This window comes from Mesoplodon densirostris, chromosome X (genome assembly GCF_025265405.1).
Source record: "Mesoplodon densirostris isolate mMesDen1 chromosome X, mMesDen1 primary haplotype, whole genome shotgun sequence".
Classification (NCBI taxonomy): domain Eukaryota; kingdom Metazoa; phylum Chordata; class Mammalia; order Artiodactyla; family Ziphiidae; genus Mesoplodon; species Mesoplodon densirostris.
Window position 1 is genome coordinate 15,391,234 of NC_082681.1, and position 19,071 is coordinate 15,410,304.

The 19,071-nt window shown below is 45.5% G+C and overlaps 2 protein-coding genes across 3 annotated transcripts in view; both read left to right on the top strand.

Moving 5' to 3' along the window:
* Positions 1-6,543, top strand: part of CXHXorf66 (chromosome X CXorf66 homolog) — a 36,836-nt gene extending 30,293 nt beyond the window's left edge. Inside the window, 3 exon segments of the mRNA XM_060086386.1 lie at positions 5,600-5,692; positions 5,806-6,003; positions 6,293-6,543. Coding sequence (XP_059942369.1) covers positions 5,600-5,692; positions 5,806-6,003; positions 6,293-6,543 — 542 coding nt within the window.
* A 451-nt stretch (positions 6,544-6,994) lies between these two features.
* Positions 6,995-19,071, top strand: part of ATP11C (ATPase phospholipid transporting 11C) — a 174,188-nt gene continuing 162,111 nt past the window's right edge. For both annotated transcript variants that reach the window (XM_060086703.1, XM_060086704.1), the window contains exon 1: positions 6,995-7,166. In XM_060086703.1, the coding sequence (XP_059942686.1) occupies positions 7,140-7,166 (27 nt within the window). In that variant the 5' untranslated portion in view covers positions 6,995-7,139. The remainder of the gene's footprint in view (positions 7,167-19,071) is intronic.

Genomic DNA, 19,071 nt, shown 5'->3' on the forward strand with positions numbered 1-19,071 from the left:
ACAGCAAGACCCTTTTTGACCCACCTCCTAGAGAAATGGAAATAAAAACAAAAATAAACAAATGGGACCTAATGAAACTTCAAAGCTTTTGCACAGCAAAGGAAACCATAAACAAGAGGAAAAGACAAGATGAAAAAAAAGGGAGAAAATATTTGCAAATGAAGCAACTGACAAAGGATTAATTTCCAAAATTTACAAGCAGCTCATGCCTCTCAATATCAAAAAAACAAACAACCCAATCCAAAGATGGGCAGAAGACCTAAATAGACATTTCTCCAAAGAAGACATAAAGATTGCCAACAAACACATGATAGAATGCTGAAATTCACTAATGGTTAGAGAAATGCAAATCAAAACTACAATGAGGTATCACCTCAGAGCAGTCAGAATGGCCATCATCAAAAAATCTACAAACAATAAATGCTGGAGAGGGTGTGGAGAAAAGGGAACCCTCTTGCACGGTTGGTGGGAATGTAAATTGATACAGCTACTATGGAGAACGGTATGGAGGTTCCTTAAGAAACCAAAAATAGGGCTTCCCTGGTGGCGCAGTGGTTGAGAGTCCGCCTGCCAATGCAGGGGACACGGGTTTGTGCCCCGGTCCGGGAAGATCCCACGTGCCGCAAAGCAGCTGGGCCCTTGAGCCATGGCCGCTGAGCCTGTGCATCCGGAGCCTGTGCTCCACAACGGGAGAGGCCAGAACAGTGAGAAGCCCATGTATCGCAAAAAAAATTAAAAATAAATAAAAAATAAAATACAAGAAAACAAAACAAAAATAGAACTACCATATGAACCACAATCCCACTACTGCGCATATACCCTGAGAAAACCATAATTCAAAAAGAGTCATGTACCACAATGTTCATTGCAGCTCTGTTTACAATAGCCAGGACATGGAAACTACCTAAGTGTCCATTGACAGATGAATTGATAAGGAAGATGTGGGGTAGTGAGGTGGATGGACCTAGAGTCTGTCATACAGAGTGAAGTAAGTCAGAAGGAAAAAAAACAAATACTGTATGCTAACACATATATATGGAATCTAAAAAAAAAACAAGTGGTTCTGAGGAACCTAGGGGCAGGACAGGAATAAAGACAAAGACGTAGAGAATGGACCTGAGGACACGGGGAAGGGGAAGGGAAAGCTGGGACAAAGTGAGAGAGTGGCATGGACATACATACACTACCAAATGTAAAATAGATAGCTAGTGGGAAGCAGCCACATAGCACAGGGAGATCAGCTCAGTGCTTTGTGACCGCCTAGAGGGGTGGGGTAGAGCGGGTGGGAGGGAGACGCAAGAGGGAGGAGATATGGAGATGTATGTATATGTACAGCTGATTCACTTTGTTATACAGCAGAAACTAACACACCACTGTAAAGCAATTATACTCCAATAAAGATGTTTAAAAAAAAGCAGTTGGTATGAAAAAGGAAAAAATAAGTTAATTATAAGACTTGTAAAGAGAAAAAATAGAAGTCCATTATCCCGTTCTTCTCCATTTTCAATTCGTACTCCTAGAGGTAAACACTATTCATTACTTTAGCTGTTTCTTCTGGTATTTACCACATTATTTCTAAATAAAATAACTACAGTGACATATTTGACTTAATGACTTCCTATTTGGGAAGATAAAGGTTTAGTCTTCTTATGCCACATCCTCTCCAACCTGTTCTCTATATTCCCGATATAGTTTAGCAGGATGTAGAATTCTGAATCAGAAATCATCTTCTCTGAATCTTGAGGCCAAAATATATCCCAGTGAGTTCATTGTAGTTCGTAGTGATTGCCTTTTCCCTTCCCCTGAAATAAAATACCCCATCCTTCGAACAATCAGTTCTAGAACCGTGCATGCCTTCGATATGATTACTAGAATATAACTACTTCCCCTTTTTGAAAAGCAAAACGATATTAGATCATCCACAGTCCCCTTGGACTTCTGTTCTCCATGATTACTAACCTCATTTGTCAGTACAGTACCCTCGGTGTAATTAATATGGGCTATTTGGAGCACTATAACAGGGAACCCTGATCTCACCTGATGAAGTGACATTTAAGCTGAGATCTGAAAGATGAATAGCAAAGGCTGTGAAAGCATTCCCGCAGAGATGGCTCCAAGTACAAAATCTGTCAGGGGAAAAAGAACTTTGAGGACTCCAGGGATAAAAGGTGGCCAGTGGAGTGTAGCTTGGTGAGTAAGGGGGAGAGAAGGCTCACCGGAGGCTAGAGAGGAAGGCAGCGGTCAGAGAATTCAGAACCTTGTAGTTGAGGTTAAGGCAAGATTTGGGACTTATCCTAAAAGCAATGAGCAGCTACTGAAAAGTCATAAGCAGGGGAGTGATTTGATCTGATTTGTCTTCCAAAGACTTCTGTGGTTGCAGGGTGGGGAACGAATTGGAGAGGGCCAATAGTTAGGAAGATATGGGTAAAATTGGTTTTACATCAACGTTAAGGCCAGCTTTGTAAGGGAGAAAGAAATTTCAAATGGGCAAAAGGTAGTCTTACGAGGTATTTGGGGTTTTTTTGGTTTGCTTATTTATTTATTTATTTATTTATGGCTGCGTTGGGTCTTCCGTTGTGGCGAGCAGGGGCTACTCTTTGTTGCGGTGCGCAGGCTTCTCAGTGTGGTGGCTTCTCTTGTTGCAGAGCACAGACTCTAGGCATGGGCTTCAGTAGTTGTGGCACGTGGGCTCAGTAGTTGTGGCTCACAGATTCTAGAGCACAGGCTCAGTAGTTGTGGCACACGGGCTTAGTTGCTCCGCGGCATGTGGGATCATCCCGGACCAGGGCTTGAACCCATGTCCCCTGTATTGGCAGGAGGATTCTTAACCACTGTGCCACCAGGGAAGTTCTTATGAGTTTTGTTTTGGTTTTTGGTTTTTTTTCCTTGCTCAAGTTTTAGTTTTCCTTGTAATTTATTTACTTTTTCTAAACATCTTTATTGGAGTATAATTGCTCTACAACGGGGTGTTAGTTTCTGCTTTAGAACAAAGTGAATCAGTTATACATATACATATGTTCCCATATCTCCTCCCTCTTGTGTCTCCCTCCCACCCTCCCTATCCCACCCCTCTAGGTGGTCACAAAGCACCGGGCTGATCTCCCTGTGCTATATGGCTGCTTCCCACTAGCTATCTACCTTACGTTTGGTAGTGTATGTATGTCCATGCCACTCTTTCACTTTGTCACAGCTTACCCTTCCCCCTCCCCATATCCCTTATGAGGTATTTTGAAAGCTCAGCGGAGACCTTTGAATTTCTTCCACTTGCTGATGGCCGTGATAGAGATGCTGGTATAACAGCTTCAAATTTCTTTCTTTCTTTCTTTCTTTTCTTAGTATTAGACGGAGGAAGTGACTCTTCCTTCTCATCATTCCCCTCCTGCTAGATCCCTGAATTGCTGATCAACCCATTGATCCCAGAAGCAATTTGCTCCTCTCCTTCCCAAGCATGGACTGATGAATCCGGTGCCCTAGTGGGTGTTCTGCCCATTTCCCATGTTGAGATTTCTGAGGGGCTGAGGTAGAAGGTGGGAAAGAGCAAGGGGGGTGATAGAGAAGAAGGGCTTCCGAGGGGCTTGCACAGAAATAGGGCAGCAGGACTGAAATGGTCAAGGAACACTTTCCCTTCCCTTTCTGAGACAGTACAAATTATATCTAGTCAAGATGGTAATAAGGACAGAAGACTGCTTCCTCTGAACTCCTGCCTGCAGGAGCCTGGGGCTTCTACTGCAGTCAGCTGATGCACCACAGGAGCTGGTGCTATATACCAAGAGGTCTGACAGTTTAGACAGGAGGAAGTTAGGTTTTGCAGTTCTGTTTATGGAACTGGCCAAATGAAAATGCTGGGTGATGGTCCACTTTTCATAGCCATTGACAACAGCTTTCTACAATACCTGGGTTTCCTTTGGAAGCTGTGAAGAGGCACTGAAAAGAACAAAAATAATTTCTTCTTGTCTAAAAAAAAACACCTCACAAAGGAAAGAAATTCTAAAGGATGGGTGTGTGAGAGTAACTCTAATTCGGGTTGAATTTGGATATGGAAAGAAATTACCCTGCACAAATTTCATGTTTTGCTGAGCATATTTATGTGGAATTGCATTTTTATAGTCAAGCAAATTAATCTGGACCCAAGAGTATAGGTGTTGTGATGAAATAAATTAGGAGGACAAAGAGATGGTGAAATTACAATAACAAATGAAAATATGATCAACAATACTGCTATATCTTGGGAGATCCTAAAAGCCTTGCTTTTAAGCTGGGCAACATGGCAATGGCATGTGAGAAAATACACAATGGTGTGTGAGAGAATACTGAGAACCAGTTTCCAGTTCTCTAAATTTTTTTAAGTTGATCTCTTTGAATCTATAAGCTAAGTACATTTTTTCCATTTATTTAACAAAATTGAATATGGAAAGATATTACTTATTATTTATTAGTAAGCACTTGCATCCCCAAATGTCTAAATTCATTTTCTATTACCAATTTTATTGATAAGGATGTATTTTATTGATAAGGATTCTAGACTTATGCCTAGAACAAATGGCAATACACTCTTCCACCCCCAAATTCCAGTCAGTGTCTAGAATAGTGTCTGCCACATAGTAGGTGTTCAACAATTAGTAAATTAAATTACGTTAGTTGTTCTGCTCAATAAAAGTAAAGCCAGAAAATACACTTTTTCTATTTGAAAATAAATCTTTGAAAGAGTAGAGAGCAAAACCTTAGATCCATTTTGCCAATAAAATAAAATATCCTAATATCTGACTAACAGACACCTAACATAAATCTTAAAAATCACTAGATACAGCCTTAAGTGTGAGTAAACACAAGGAACCATCATAGGGAAAGAACTGGAAACGCACGGTTTTACTTCTTGGCAATCAGGACAGTTTGGGAACATACCTTAAGTCTCCTGCGTTTGCACTTCAATGAGGATGGGTACTCGTGGCTCACACTATCAAGTGCAAACTTCTAGGGTGTTTCTGAAGATCCTTTTGGGTTTTAGAGTTCCTCCAGGCTGTGCCCGTCCACACATGCTGGGCGTCTGCCAAGACGGTGTGTTCTTTTTCTTAGATTGTCCGGCACTTCCTCACCGACCTCTCCCTCCACCCTGGATTTTGCCCACTGCGCTCCTTCTAAAGCCTTCTCATATTGTGGGGTCCAGTTTAACCTCCAGCGCTTTCGAGAAAGCTTCCCAGACCCCCTTTTCAGATTTACTTGCGCTCTCAGCACTTGGCACCTCTAGTCTAGCAGCCATTACTTTCTAACCTGTTGTTTTGGCACGTGGGTAGCCTGACCACAGCGCGACACCTCCCCCCACTCTGGGGAGGCCTTTTAAGAAGTCGCCGTGTCCAGCCCTTAACACAGCCTGGTGCAAAGAAAATGCCCAGGAAAGGTCTGTTGAAATGAATCTAAACCCCAGAGGGGAAAAGGAGAAGCGCTTGCGCCCAGCAGTAAAGGCCCTTCACGACCCAAGGGTAGGCCCGCGGTGTAGCTGGCCCCTGTCCCCAGCGGCACACTGGCAGGAGAAGGTGGCACGGTAGAGGCTCGTGGAGATGCCCCTGAACTTCCTTTACTTATTTCTTCTTTACTTTTTCAGAGGAACCTGAACGTTCTGCTCCAACAGCCTCAGGGCACGCCGTAAAGGGCGGTGCAAACCGGACGACGTGGGGTTGGGACGGCCAGTCTCGTGGCAATTCTAGCCTCGGTTTTCATATGTAATGTTTAAAGTTTCGCAAATTCCAGTTCTAAACTAGGAGCCGAGGGTGTAGAGCGTTTCCCGGTGCACAATTTTTCGCGTCCTAGGGAAGGCTCCGGGCATTCAGGGCTTTGCCTCACGTATCCTTTTCACATTTCCCACCGCGGGGAATCTACCGAGCGCTCCTGGCCTCCACTTCCAGCCCGAGCTGAGAACCGCGGTTCGGCCCAGCGGTTTCAGCCGCTTCCTCCTTCAACCCTCTGGGCAAATCCCGTGCGGGCGTGTGGGGGAGCTCCCAGCCCGCAGTACTAGGCGGAATACGGGCGCGGCGGGACTACAACTCCCAGGCCGCTCTGGGAGAAGCGTGGGGGAGGGGCGAGAGGGAGGGGTTTGGGGAAGGGGGGTTGTCAGGGAAATCCCGCCCCGCTGCACAGCAGCAACGACACAAAGCCTGACTTTACAACCTAATAGAGAAAGTGGAAGTGAGACGGTTTAGGTGGGGAGACAGGACGAGAGAAAGAACCAAAGGAGGGAAAGCCGCGTAGGTGGGAGCGGAGCGAAGCGAGGGTAGTGGGGAGACCCGCGCCTTTCCAGATGAGGAGGGGGCGGCTTTCATAACTAATCCCCCCGCCCGCGCCCCGCCCCGCTCCGCCCCGCCCGCGCTGGGGTCTCTACAGCGCCCTGCTGGTCCCGGCTCCTCGCGCAGACCCCGGCTCCGCCCCGCCGGGAAGCGGGGAGCCCGGCTGTCTGGCGGGTTCAGGGCGGGCCGGCAGGCTGCACCGTGGCTCCCCAGCTCGGGTGCGAGACGAAAGCGCCGGGCGGGCGACGCGGCTGCCGCGGACTGAGGAGGGGCTGCGAGCGAAGCCGCGCGGCAGACGAGTTAGGGCCGGGGCAGGGCAGGCTGTCGCTCCCGCCCGAGCCAGGGGAGTAGTTTCGGGCTGAGGCGAGGTGAGGCGCGGGGCGCCTCGGGAGGGTCCCCGGTGGCCGCGAGCGGGGCGGAAGCACGCGGGCTGGCCGCAGGGAGGGCGGGCTGTGGCTCCGCGCTGGGGAAGAGTGCAGACGGCGGGGTGCCGAACCTGGCGCTGGTGGAGAGATCGGGGCGCCCCCCCTCCCTGCAGGAGGAGCCTAGCGCTCCTCCGCCATCCCTCCCCTGCTCGTTCGGCTCGCTTTCTCCGCGGGCTGCTGCGGGAGCGGCGGGGCCGCCGTCCCCGGGACGGGCGGGGCGGGGGCGGGCGGTGAGTGAGGCGGGCGGGGGCGGCGGGGGCGAGGGCGCCGGGGGGCGGGGGGAGTGCGGAGAGCCGCGGAGGGCGGGCGGTTGGCGGGGCAGCCAGCCTCGCCGTCCGTTTCGCGCCGCCGGCCCACGCCGCAGTGTGTGTTGTGGACGGCACCTTCTCAGACAGCCCAGTAGAGCCCAGCTCGGCGCCCGGCAGCCTTCGACGCGATGTTCCGCCAGAGCTTTAACCGTTTTGTAAGTACACTCCCTGCGGCTCCACGCGTGCCGGTTTGCTTGCTCGCCGGCCCCTTCGCCCGGTCCCTCAGAACAATTTTCTGAGGGGATGACTCCATCTCTGGGAGACACCACCACCACCCGTTTTTACATTTTAACTGAAAGCACCCGTTTTTACATTTTAACTGAAACACGCTGCCCAGGCGGCCAGGGTGGGAAGGCAGGTAGGACTCTCGGAGCAGCCCCCCACCCCGCCCCCGAACAATTTATCCGGAGCTTCCCGGGGCTGTTACAGACCCTACCTCGAACGGGGGGCCACCCTCGGGCTGGATGGGGAGGGACCCGTGGAGGGACCGACCCAGGGGCCCCTCGGTTTGCCAATTAGTCGAAGATGGCGTTTTATTATCAGGGAGGTTGCTTTCTTTTGTTTCCTCTGCCACGAGCACATGGAGGTAAACCTAGACCTGTCACCGTGGCCCAAAAAAGACCTGGGGGCTGAAGGGTGGGAGGCTGGGGCCGGCCTCAGCCTTGCTCGGGGCTCGGCCGGCTGCTGACCCGAGGCCGGGCAAACTTTGGAGACCCAGCCTAAGCCTCTCACCTTGAGGCTATAATGAAAGCGAGGGTGATCGTCAGGGTGGGCTGGGTGGAGGTGGAGACGCGAGGAGGCTGCGCCGCCGCTGCCGAGCGCCGGGTCGGAAGCCTCGCCGAGCCCCGAACACCCCAGACATTGACCCAGGGGAGAAGGGAGCTGCGGCTGGGCTCCTCCATCCACGTTGACCCCCTCCCACATCCCCAGAAAAGGGAATTTCATTGCCGAGGGAGTTTGGCACCGGGACAAGCGATTTCTGGCTACTGACTTTTTTGAGTAATCTGTTTACTCCTGGAGGGTACCTTAAGAATAGAGTAAAACCGGGACCATTTACTTCTATGCTGCTATTTGTAGCAACTTCCTTAATTGCAAGATGAGGTGGCGGGAATAGGATTTTATTTCTGCCAATGATGTGAAAGAAAGGGTTCGTCTGTAAATTTTCATTTTTCTGTCCTTAGGAAAAATGGTTGAGCGCTGTGAGCGCCCACCACCCCCCTTCCAATGTCTGTTTGAGAACTTGTCGGTTTGGCTCTTTTCCTGCGATTATTCCTAATCGAAGCGTTGCTAGCATTTTTCAAGCGTCGGATGAATTTACTCTCATGTTTTTCTGCGCTTGAAACTTTCCCAAATGTACCCTGGCTAAATGAAATAATTGTACATCCCATTTTAGAATGTTATTATCACAATAGTGCTATGTTAATGTTTTTCTAAATGTTTACCTCACCCAGAAGCCGTGTCTTATGAAATTGGAGCAGGTTTACCTGTGGCACAGAGCAGTAGAGGTTGTGCATATCAGGATTTTGAAATCCTTAGGAATTGGATTGTACTGGATGCTTTGCTAAAGCAAGTGACTAAAATTGGTTTCTCACATTTAGCCTGAGAAGGTAAAAGAGCATTGTACTTCATAGTTCTATTTCACATAGATTCTTGTGATCCTGGAGTGTTGTTTGGGGGTGACAAAAAGGGAAAAGTGACAAAGAGGACTAATTGTAATATTTGGGAAAAGGGTAATCTTTTCAGTGGCTCTCTTATACTGGAAAACAACTGCCCTCTGGTTCGTAATAAATTCATTAGCTCAAAATTGAGATCATTTGAAACCAAACAACCCAAGTAGCAGTCTAAAAGCCCCCTTTGCTTTTCTTTTGCTTAGCGTGATCTGCATTGTATGAGTCTAGTAATGAAGCAGTGCTGGCCCAGGAAGCTAGGGCATGCAGCAGAATTTGCAGCAGTTGTTGAGGTGCCAGCCTGCAGGTTTGAGGCTAGTACTTTGCATCCCCGTCCAAGATATCTGCAGAGAATCACTTACGCTCACACTGAAGAGCTTTGACCTCATTGTTTCAGCTGGAATGCCCAGCTGCTCACATTTTCCTGCGCAGCCAGGACTATGGTTAAGTCTCCAGCATTTGTACCAGTGCAGTAAATTGAAAGCTTCTCAGGAGTTGTATCTGAGCCCTAGGCCCTAGGGCAAGGAATTAATCTGCAAACCCTTGGACTGAATGTGAAACATGCTATCATATACTCATTGCTAAAGAATGACTTCAAAAAAAATTTTTGGTGGTGGGGGGCGGCCAATTGTAGCTCCTCTAATCAGTGAGCCAAACACTGTCCTCGTCTTTAGCCTGGTAGAGATTGAGGGGCACTCCCATTTACATCACTAGAAGGATACAGTTAAAGATTTAGGTTGGACTTGGCCTTGCACAGCAATGTACATGTAGTCTAAGTTGTGTGCTTTTATATTTCAGAGATGGGGCTGTGAATTCCTTTCAGAATTGTGTGTTTGTGTGTGTGTGTACCTGTATGTATGTGAAATTGACTTTGAATGTGACGTAAATTACAGTGGTGTTGCTTATAGTTCTTGGTCACTGAAAACTAGATACTAAGTGTTAGGACAGGGCTTTACATTTTAAGCCTGACATGGGAAGTAGTATCAACTTCTATGGCTCAGTAGTATTTGCTGAATCGTTTAAAAAATGCCATTTATTTCCCCAGGTTCTCCAGTTTCAAGCTAAAAGAAGTAGTGATTCATTGTATTTTTTAAAGACATGGCCTTGACGTCTTTGCCATTAAAAATTGTCTTCTTTCCTTTCTGATGAATTAGGACTTTCCTTTTGACAGTTTTGAGGTAGAAAGAAATTGGTGGATTTGGTGTAGGATTTTCGGATTTAGGTATGTAGGGGGTGTCTTAAAAGATTTAAGAGTTGGATGTCTACAAGTACAATAAAAGCACCGCCTGGTCCCAGTCAACATCTCCATTCTCCATAAATACAATAAATAAATAATAGTTGTTTTGTCTATACAATTTATTTCCTTTAAAAGCATTTTTTAGAAGGTTTTTTTTTTTTTTGGCTACATTGGGTTTTCATTGCTGCACGTGGGCTTTCTCTAGTTGCGGCGAGCAGGGGCTAGTCTTTGTTGCGATGTGCGGGCTTCTCATTGCGGTGGCTTCTCTTGTTGCGGAGCACGGGCTCTGGGCGCACCGGCTTCAGTAGTTGTGGCTTGCGGGCTCTAGAGCGCAGAATCAGTAGTTGTGGCGAAGGGGCTGGGCTTAGTTGCTCCGTGGCATGTGGGATCTTCCCGGACCAGGGCTCAAACCCGTGTCCCCTGCATTGGCAGGCAGATTCTTGACCACTGTGCCACCAGGGAAGTCCCTAAAAGCATGATTAATTGGAAGTCTGGGCTAGTTGAGACTTAAGGGTCAGGGACTTTTATGTTATTTTGTCTTTTACCCTTCATAACATTCCTAGTGATTACAATAGCATTTTCACATGGGTTTAAAGGTTTAATGAGAGTCTAAACAATGAGAATTCCCCCCATTTGACTTAGTAAATTATTTCATGCTAATGATTCAAAATAAGACATTCCTTGATAAAGTAGATCGGGGGCTTGGCCAAGTGTATGCGGTCTAATTAGCTTGTCAGAGAGTGATATTAAACAGGTATGAATTTCTAGATCATTGACATACAAAAGCTTAAGTTTTGAGTTGAAATACTGGGAAAAAAATTATATCTCAGATTCTAGAAGCTCTTAAACTGCTTTGGTTCCATAAATCATGAAGCATATAGTAATGATATCACATAGAAAATTTTATATCTGTCAAAGAGGCCCAGGACTGGAAAGAAATTAGACTGCATAAGGTGTAATGAAAATTCAATATAAGACCAAAAATATTCAAAATAGGTAGCCAGTTTATTACTTTGAGTCTGATCTCAGGTGGCCTCGGCCTACAGCGGCTTGAAGCAGGATTTTGGTTCCCCTGCCAGAGATTGAAGTCAGGTCACGGCAGTGAGAGCGCTGAATCCTAGCCACTAGACCACCAGGGCCAGTGGCCAGTGACAAGGACCTGGCCTGTCGGCTTTGCAGAAATGAATTCCCAAAAAGAGACGGAAGGTAGTGAAACAAGTGTTTATTAGGAGGAAAAAGGGCTCAGAGAGAGTCGTGCCCTCGTGGTAGTTTGAATCACTTTATATGGGGCGAAATTTCTTCCAGGTTTCTTTTGGCCAATCATCTTGCTTTGCCTGATTCGTTTTTTTTTAATGAATTTTATTTATTTATTTATTTAGCCACACTGCACGGCGTGTGGGATCTTAGTTCCCCAACCAGGGATCAAACCTGTCCCCCCTGCAGTGGAAGCGGGAGTCTAAACCACTTGACCGCCAGGGAAGTCCCATGACTTTGCCTGGTTCTGAGTCTGTATTTGGTTTATCTCAGGGTCTGCCCATGTGTGCGTGCATCTCTTAGCCAAGATGGATCCCAGCACAGAGGCCTATGGGTAGGTTGACATCACCTAGTGTGGGGTGGCGCCCCCTCCCTTTTGACCACCGAAGAGCCTTTCTGTGTAGTCAGGAAGGTCTTCTTAACCCCGAGAATGAGGAATATGTGGTCTCTTTATCTTTTCTCTGGGCAGGGCTCAGCCCCTCTCTGTTCCCGCTATTTTCTTTGGGAGTATCTGTCCACAGGGGACAGACTCCAGCTGCTCAGCCTGGGGCCCATCTATCTCTTGCCTCAAGTCCAAGGCAAGGCCAGTCTAGTGAAGCAATATATGAAGGCAATTAATAAAATTCGTGTAACTTTTTTTTTTAGGAGCACGGTTTTTTGTTTTCTCCTTGAATTATCATTATCAGGGTAATTAGACTTTTTTTCTCTGTTTCACCTTACTGAAATCCTTGGCCTGACATTGCTGAGCATGGAAAATATTGATGAGTTTATTTTATTGTGTTTAGAAATTTATCTAAATGTATGTATTGCGATATTTTTGCATTTACACAAGCATTACAAATGGCCTGTGTGCATCTTGGCTCCTACCAGGTAGTTCATACGTGGCTGGGTTTAACAGGTGAATTTGTCCCTACTAAAAGCAACCTTTTATTATCATATTATATTGTAATTTCCTTTTAACTTATGTGGTACCTTACATTAGTCTTTCTCCACTGGGAGAGAATCAACCCCTAATGCCCTAGGGAATCCATTGTTTGTAATACTCATCTCCTCTGCGTGCATCTTGAGATGAGGAATTACAGTTGAGAAAGACTGCCCTAGACTGTGAACGATGCTGGGGGCAAGGACAGTTGGCACAGTGTCTGGTGCATAGTAGGTGTTTGATAAATATTTGAATGAACAATTTTTATATGTTTCACCAAAATAATAGCTTCTAGTTATAGACAGTGATATTTATAGTAAATTCTTCCTTATGAAGAACGATTAAAGAATGAGGATTTGGGGCTTCCCTGGTGGCGCAGTGGTTGAGGGTCCACCTGCTGATGCAGGGGACACGGGTTCGTGCCCCAGTCTGGGGGGATCCCATGTGCCGCGGAGCGGCTGGGCCCGTGAGCCATGGCCGCTGAGCCTGCGCGTCCGGAGCCTGTGCTCCACAACGGGAGAGGCCACAACAGTGAGAGGCCCGTGTACCGCAAAAAAACAAAAAAAAAAAAGAATGAGGAGTTCTAGTTAATGGGGTGTGATATTGTGATTGATAATAACAAATATATGTATATGTGGTCTTTGTTTCTGGCCCAGAGCTCCTAAAACCCTCTGAATTTCCAACACTGAGAGCAATAAAGGTGTCTTTTATTATGTTAATTAGGTGAATTGGAAAAGCACCTCAAGTTGGGGGCTGGTTGCCAGAGGAACCAACCCTTTGATTAGAGGGTTGGAACTTTCAGTCCCACTCCCCTGATTTCTGGGGAAGGGAGAGGGCTTGGCGATTGAGTTCAGTCATCAGTGGCCAATGGGTTTGTCAATCATGCCTATGTAATGAAGCCTCCATAAAACCCCAAAAAGACAGGGTTTGGAGAGCTTCCAGGTTGGTGAACTCTTGGAGATTTTTGGGGACAGTGGCGCGCCTGGAGAGGGCATGGAAACTGCGCCCTTTTCCCATTCCTTGCCCTGTGCATCTTCTCTGCTTGGCAGTTCCTTTTATAATAAACCGTTAATCTAGTAAGTAAAATGTTTCTCTGAGTTTTGTGAGCCTCTCTAGCAAAATAATCAAACCAAAGGAGGAGGTTTTGGGAACCTGATCTATAGCCAGTCGGTCAGAATTCCAGGTAACAACCTGGACTTGAGGCTGGTGTCTGAAACTCCAGGCCGGGGTTGTTGGAACCCCCAGTTTGTAGTCAGTTGGTGAGAAACACAAGTGATCACCTGGCCTTGCTACTGGTATCTGAAGTGGCGGGGAGGGGATGGTTGAGGGGGGAGTCTTGTAGGATTGAGTGCTTAACCTAGATAGTGTCAGAATTGAGGTGAATTATGGGACACCCACTTGGTGTCTGAGAATTGCTTTTTGGTGTAGAGACCACCCCCCACATAGGAACTGTGATCAGAACCTAAACATTGGGGTCTACTATATACTGATTACCAATTTTTAAAGTATTAGAATAAGTCTATCTAACGACAAAACTATACTGACCATAGTATAATCTCTTAGATGATTACACCATCTTATGATCTTGGAGAACATTATTTCATTCAACAAATATTCACTGAGCATCTGTTATGTACTGGGCACTGTGGTGGGCCCTGGGACACATTGGTGAGCCAGACAAACGCCCTCTCTTCATGAGATTAATTGTCATTACATATTGTCATTACATACACGGCTCAGAGGACACGGTGACTGCTCCACGCAACTTGAGTTTTTGTGAATTAGTTGCTATTGTGTACTTAACTTGTCATTTGCCTTTCTACCAGAAATAAAGTGAACAATCTCAGACGTTTTCTGGTTGTTTGGATTTCAGATGAAAAGGAATTTGTTGCATTTGACACCTTCAATATGACCTGAACATGGCAAACTGCTTTTTTGCAAATAGATGTTAGTCTGATCCTGTGTAAAGTGGGAAACCTATTTAGAAATGAATCACTATTACTTGAAATAAATATTAAATAACCTGAACACAAGTTTTTTTCTTTTTTTTTTTCCTGATCTGGCTTTTACTGATTAAGCAACATAAAACTCTGAATGTCGTCTAAATACCTTCTATAAGGGTTTACCGTTTGCTCCTTCTGTTCATGATTATTGTTCGTAATTCAAACCTTTAGTGGGTAATATTGAGTGCGTGCAGATCAGGTAGTTTCCAGTGCTCTTAGTGAGCTTTTAGCAGAGGTGAGATTTGAGCAGGTAAAGCAGGCCATTTTCATATTGATGGAACTGTCCAAATGAGCAGCTGGGCAGTGGGTTCTGGGAGGTAAAGGATGGCCAGTGGCCCCTGGGAGAACCATAACTAACATCCCTGTGTCTGGATGATGTGCAAAGAACTAGCCCATGAGTGAATTCAAATACTGGTTTGTTGAGTGATGGAAAAAAATCATTAAGGCTGACCGCTTGTCTAACCTGGTTGATCAGTTCTCCCAAAGAGGTGAAAGCATGGAACACAGAATAAAAACACATTTTTCCCCCCTCAGGGTGGTGGGGTTTCCTCTACATTTAGTGCTTTATATGGAATAATCTTTTGCATCTGGAATTCTTGAGATTGGGAGGAATTTTCTGGTTGGGAGGAGTGAGGTTCGAGGCTTCCACAAGTGAAGTAGGTGCTGTTTTCAAGTTTATTTCCATTCGCTTAACGGTAGATCAGTGGTGATTGTTAAACAAACATTAGCACAACTGCAGCATATGTTAACACTACCGCAGTTTAATGATGAATGAGTAATCAGCACTGCAGATATGGGCGCAGGGTGCCCTGTGCCAGCACACTGGCAGACAACCCCTCAATCACTGTGGTGTATGGAGGGATTGCTGGTTCGGCTGACTTCTTGATTATCTGAGGTTTATAGATAATGTTGGACCGTGGATATCCAGATTTGGGAGGTTAATATGTATTTGTGAAATACAGATTGTCATCAGTTTTTTGCCCCATACTTATTTAATAGAATATGGGAGGATTGGTGAAGACTACCTTGTTCAAGCAGATACCGTGTATTTTTTTAGACTCCTCCATTATATGCTGTCTTAAAGCATTACGGTGGCTGTATTTTCCTAGTCTCTTTTTCACGTCGGTATTGAAAAAATCAGCAGGTTTTTTGTTTGTTTGTTTGTTTTTGGGCTGCATCGGGTGTTAGTTGCAATACACGGTGGGGCGGGGGAGCTTTGTTGCGGCATGCGGTATCTTTTGTTGCACCGCGGGCTCTTCCTTGTGGTGCGTGGGCTTCTCTCTAGTTGTGGTGTGCGGGTTTTTTCTCTCTAGTTGTGGCGCGTGGGTTCCAGAGGGCATAGGCTCTGTAGTTTGCGGCACGAGGACTCTCTCGTTGAGACGTGCAAGCTCAGTAGTTGTGGCTCGCGGGCTTATTTGCCCCTCGGCATGTGGGATCTTAGTTCCCCAATGTCCAGCGATCGAACCTGTGTCCCCTGCATTGGAAGGCAGATTCTTTACCACTGGACCACTAGGAAGGTCCCCCCCAGAGCAGTTTTCTTGATAACGATTATGCCTTTAGCACAAACCCAATTCCCCAGATAACAACTGTGTCTGTGTCAAGGGTACCAACCTTGTAAGCCGACCTTTTTAAGAATAGCAGTCACAGACTTACCTGGTGGCACAGTGGTTAAGAATCCACCTGCCAGTGCAGGAGACACGGGTTCGAGCCCTGGTCTGGGAAGATCCCACATGCTGTGGAGCTACTAAGCCCGAGTGCCACAACTACTCAGCCTGTGCTCTAGAGCCCGCAAGCCACAGCTACTGAGCCCGTGTGCCACAACTACTGAACCCCGTGTACAGCAACGAAGACCCAACACAGCCACAAATAAACAAACAAATAAATTTATTTGTTTGTTTATTTATTTTTAAAAAAGAATAGCAGTCAGTCCCAGACCTGCTCTGTTAACTTTTTCCTACATGCTGTTAGGAAATCCTGGTAGTTTTCAGTGAATGGAAGTGACTTGCCCTCGGTCATTAAGCTAATCAAGCAGAAGAACTGAGTCTGAGACTCCCAGCAATCACCACCTTTTTTTCATTGCTGCACATACCATGCTTCTGGATTATGGGTCATTCCTTTTCATATTGTTGAATGCATCCACTATTTGTCACTTGCAGCAGAAGAGCAGCCTGCTGGTGGTAAATTGATGCACCCAGTGGGGGAGCCAGGAAGTATTGATGTTTCTGCCAGTTTAGCGTCAACACTTGCTGGTTTCCTCTCTGGAGCATCACAGAGTTCGTGGATTTTCATTTTTTCTGACTTTGGTGCTTTCTTCACTGCCCCCACTCCTCCTTGTTCCATCCAATTACCCATAGTCCCAACACTCACTTACATCATTAATTCATCCCATTCTATACATGGCTAGTTGTTAGCTCATAGGCAGCTGATTTTAAAAATCCTTTTGGGTAACATAATTCCAAAGAGCGGGCATACTGAAGAGTATTTAGTTAAGGATGATTATATAGGAAAAGTTGCCAAAAGGAAAACAAAGTTCTTGGGCTAATGAATGAATTTTATGGAAATATTTATAAATACTGTTTTACTGCAGGATTGTTCTTTGAGTTCTATGGTCATGGAAAACCCCAGAGATATCTCTCTGGTTATTCTTAAGTTTCAGCCTTTTTTTGAAAACTCTTATCAGAAAGGAAAATTAATAATTCTTTTATGTTTTTGGACAAAGAATAAATCAGGAAATCATACTGGAAGATGCAGTAATCCTGCAGATCAACGGGGAGCAGAAGCCAGGAGGGAACTGTCACAAATAAGTAACAGCTGGGTAGAGCAGATTATGTAAGTTACACCTGTTGTGTAAGCAGTTGGGGATGTTCTTTAAGCTTCACAATTAATGTCGTTTGCAGTAATATGGATTAAGGGATCTATAATATAGTGCACAATTTACTTTGGCTTCTTTTCTGAAAACATCCATATGAATCAAAAGCTTCTTTTGAACACTCCTGCCCTGCTTGGTTGCTATAGAGGTATGTAAGGCACAGCCTTGCTCTCCAGTGGCTTTCAGTCTATTAGAGACAGAAGACCACACACAGGAACAACCTCCTCACAAGGCAGTAGGTCATCACTGCTATCTTCTTGAAGGCACACACAGTAAGTGCCGCAGGCATTCAGACGAGGGCACCAAATCTCTGGAAGCAGTGGGTGGAGGAGGAGGGATTTGTAGAGGAGGTAGCATGTGAATAAGGTGGTAGGGAACCCAAGGAATTGAAGTTCATGGGATTCTAGGGATGGCAACCTCATTACAGGAGGAGGCATTTACCTGAGCAATCCAGCCGAGTTATTGCTTATGGCACTTAGAGCAGGGGAACCGTCAATTTAGAGGACTTAGGTTCCAACTCTAAATGTAGCAGAGAGACAGAAACCTTAATCTTCAATGGCTTATGTTTGCCGTGGTGAAATTTAGACTTATAGAAAGGGAGCAATGAAAGCAGACGTAAGGTGGCTTTCATTTCCACAGTAATAGCTATAGGAATCTCCCAGTCTACACTCTTTTCTGAAATCCATAATTCCAGTGGTGGTGGTCCTCAGTCTTCTGATTTCGATACAGGAACTGGGATGGAATAAACATTTGGGGTAATATTTCATGACCCTGTTTCATGTAATATCATATGACTGTTTATTTAGTTGTCCTGCTTACATAATAAGTGCACACTTTCAGAAACTTTTACCAAATGGGGACAATGCGGTAGTTTATTATCTTGAATACTGGTGGTCATTGTAAAAAGCCAGGGATCAGGCCTTTGTCCAGGAGCACATTCTGTATAGTAACACTACTGTTTCACTGTCACTAAACAACATGGCTCTTAATAGACATTCAGACTTGACCTTCATTGTGACTTACCAGAACATGAATTGCGTCTTATTCCCACATAACCAATTCATCACCACAAGCTGTTGATGCCACTTTGCTTTATCATCATGACTGCCACTCTAGTGCAAGTCATCAGCACCCCTTCTCTTTCATATTTGTTCCTCCTCCAGTCTTCCGTCTTTGAATAAATGGCACCGTCCTCTACCCAGTAGCTCAAGCTAGAAACCTAGCAGTCATCCTTAATAGCCCCTTTCCCTTTATCTCCTACATCTAATCTCAACAAATCCAATAGGTTCTGTTTCTGAAAGAGCTCTCAAATCCATCCACTTCTCTGCTTTCCCTACCACCATCCAAGTCCAAGCTACCACTATCACTTATCCGGACCATTGCAATAGATGATCTCATCTACTCCTGCATGCTCCAGTCCATCCTCCACACAACATCAGAGGGATCTTTTACAGATTCATATCTGAAAGCCTTCAGTGACTTTCCAGTACACTCTGGATAAAGACCTGACCAGTATCAGCTTGCACTCTTCCTCACTTTTTTTTCTTTCACTTTTTAAGATTGAGATATAATTCACATGACAAAAAATTTGCCATTTTAAAGTTTACAGGTAAGTGATTTTTAGTATATTCATTATGTTGTGCAACCATCACCACAGTCTAATTCCAGGATATTTGCATCACCCCAAAAAGAAACCCTGTACCTATTAGCTGTTAGTCCCAATCCCTCTCCTCAGCCCCTGGCAGCCACCAATCTGCAGATCTATGGATTTGCCTATTCTGGGCCTTTCATGTAAATCGACTCTATATGCAATATGTGCTCTTTTGTGATTGACTTATTTTCATTTAGCATGTTTTCAGGGTTTATCCATGTCATAGCATGTGTTAGTACTTCATTCCTTTTTATGACTCAGTAAAAGTCTATATGTCTTTATGCCATTTATGCCAGTACTGCGCTGTTTTGATTACCATAGTTTTGTAATAAGTTGAAGTCAGAAAGTATGAGGCCTCCAACTTTGTTCTTTTTCAAGATTGTTTTGGCTATCCAGGATCCCTTGAGATTCTTTGTGGATTTTAGGATGGATTTTTCTGTTACTACAAAAAGTCTTC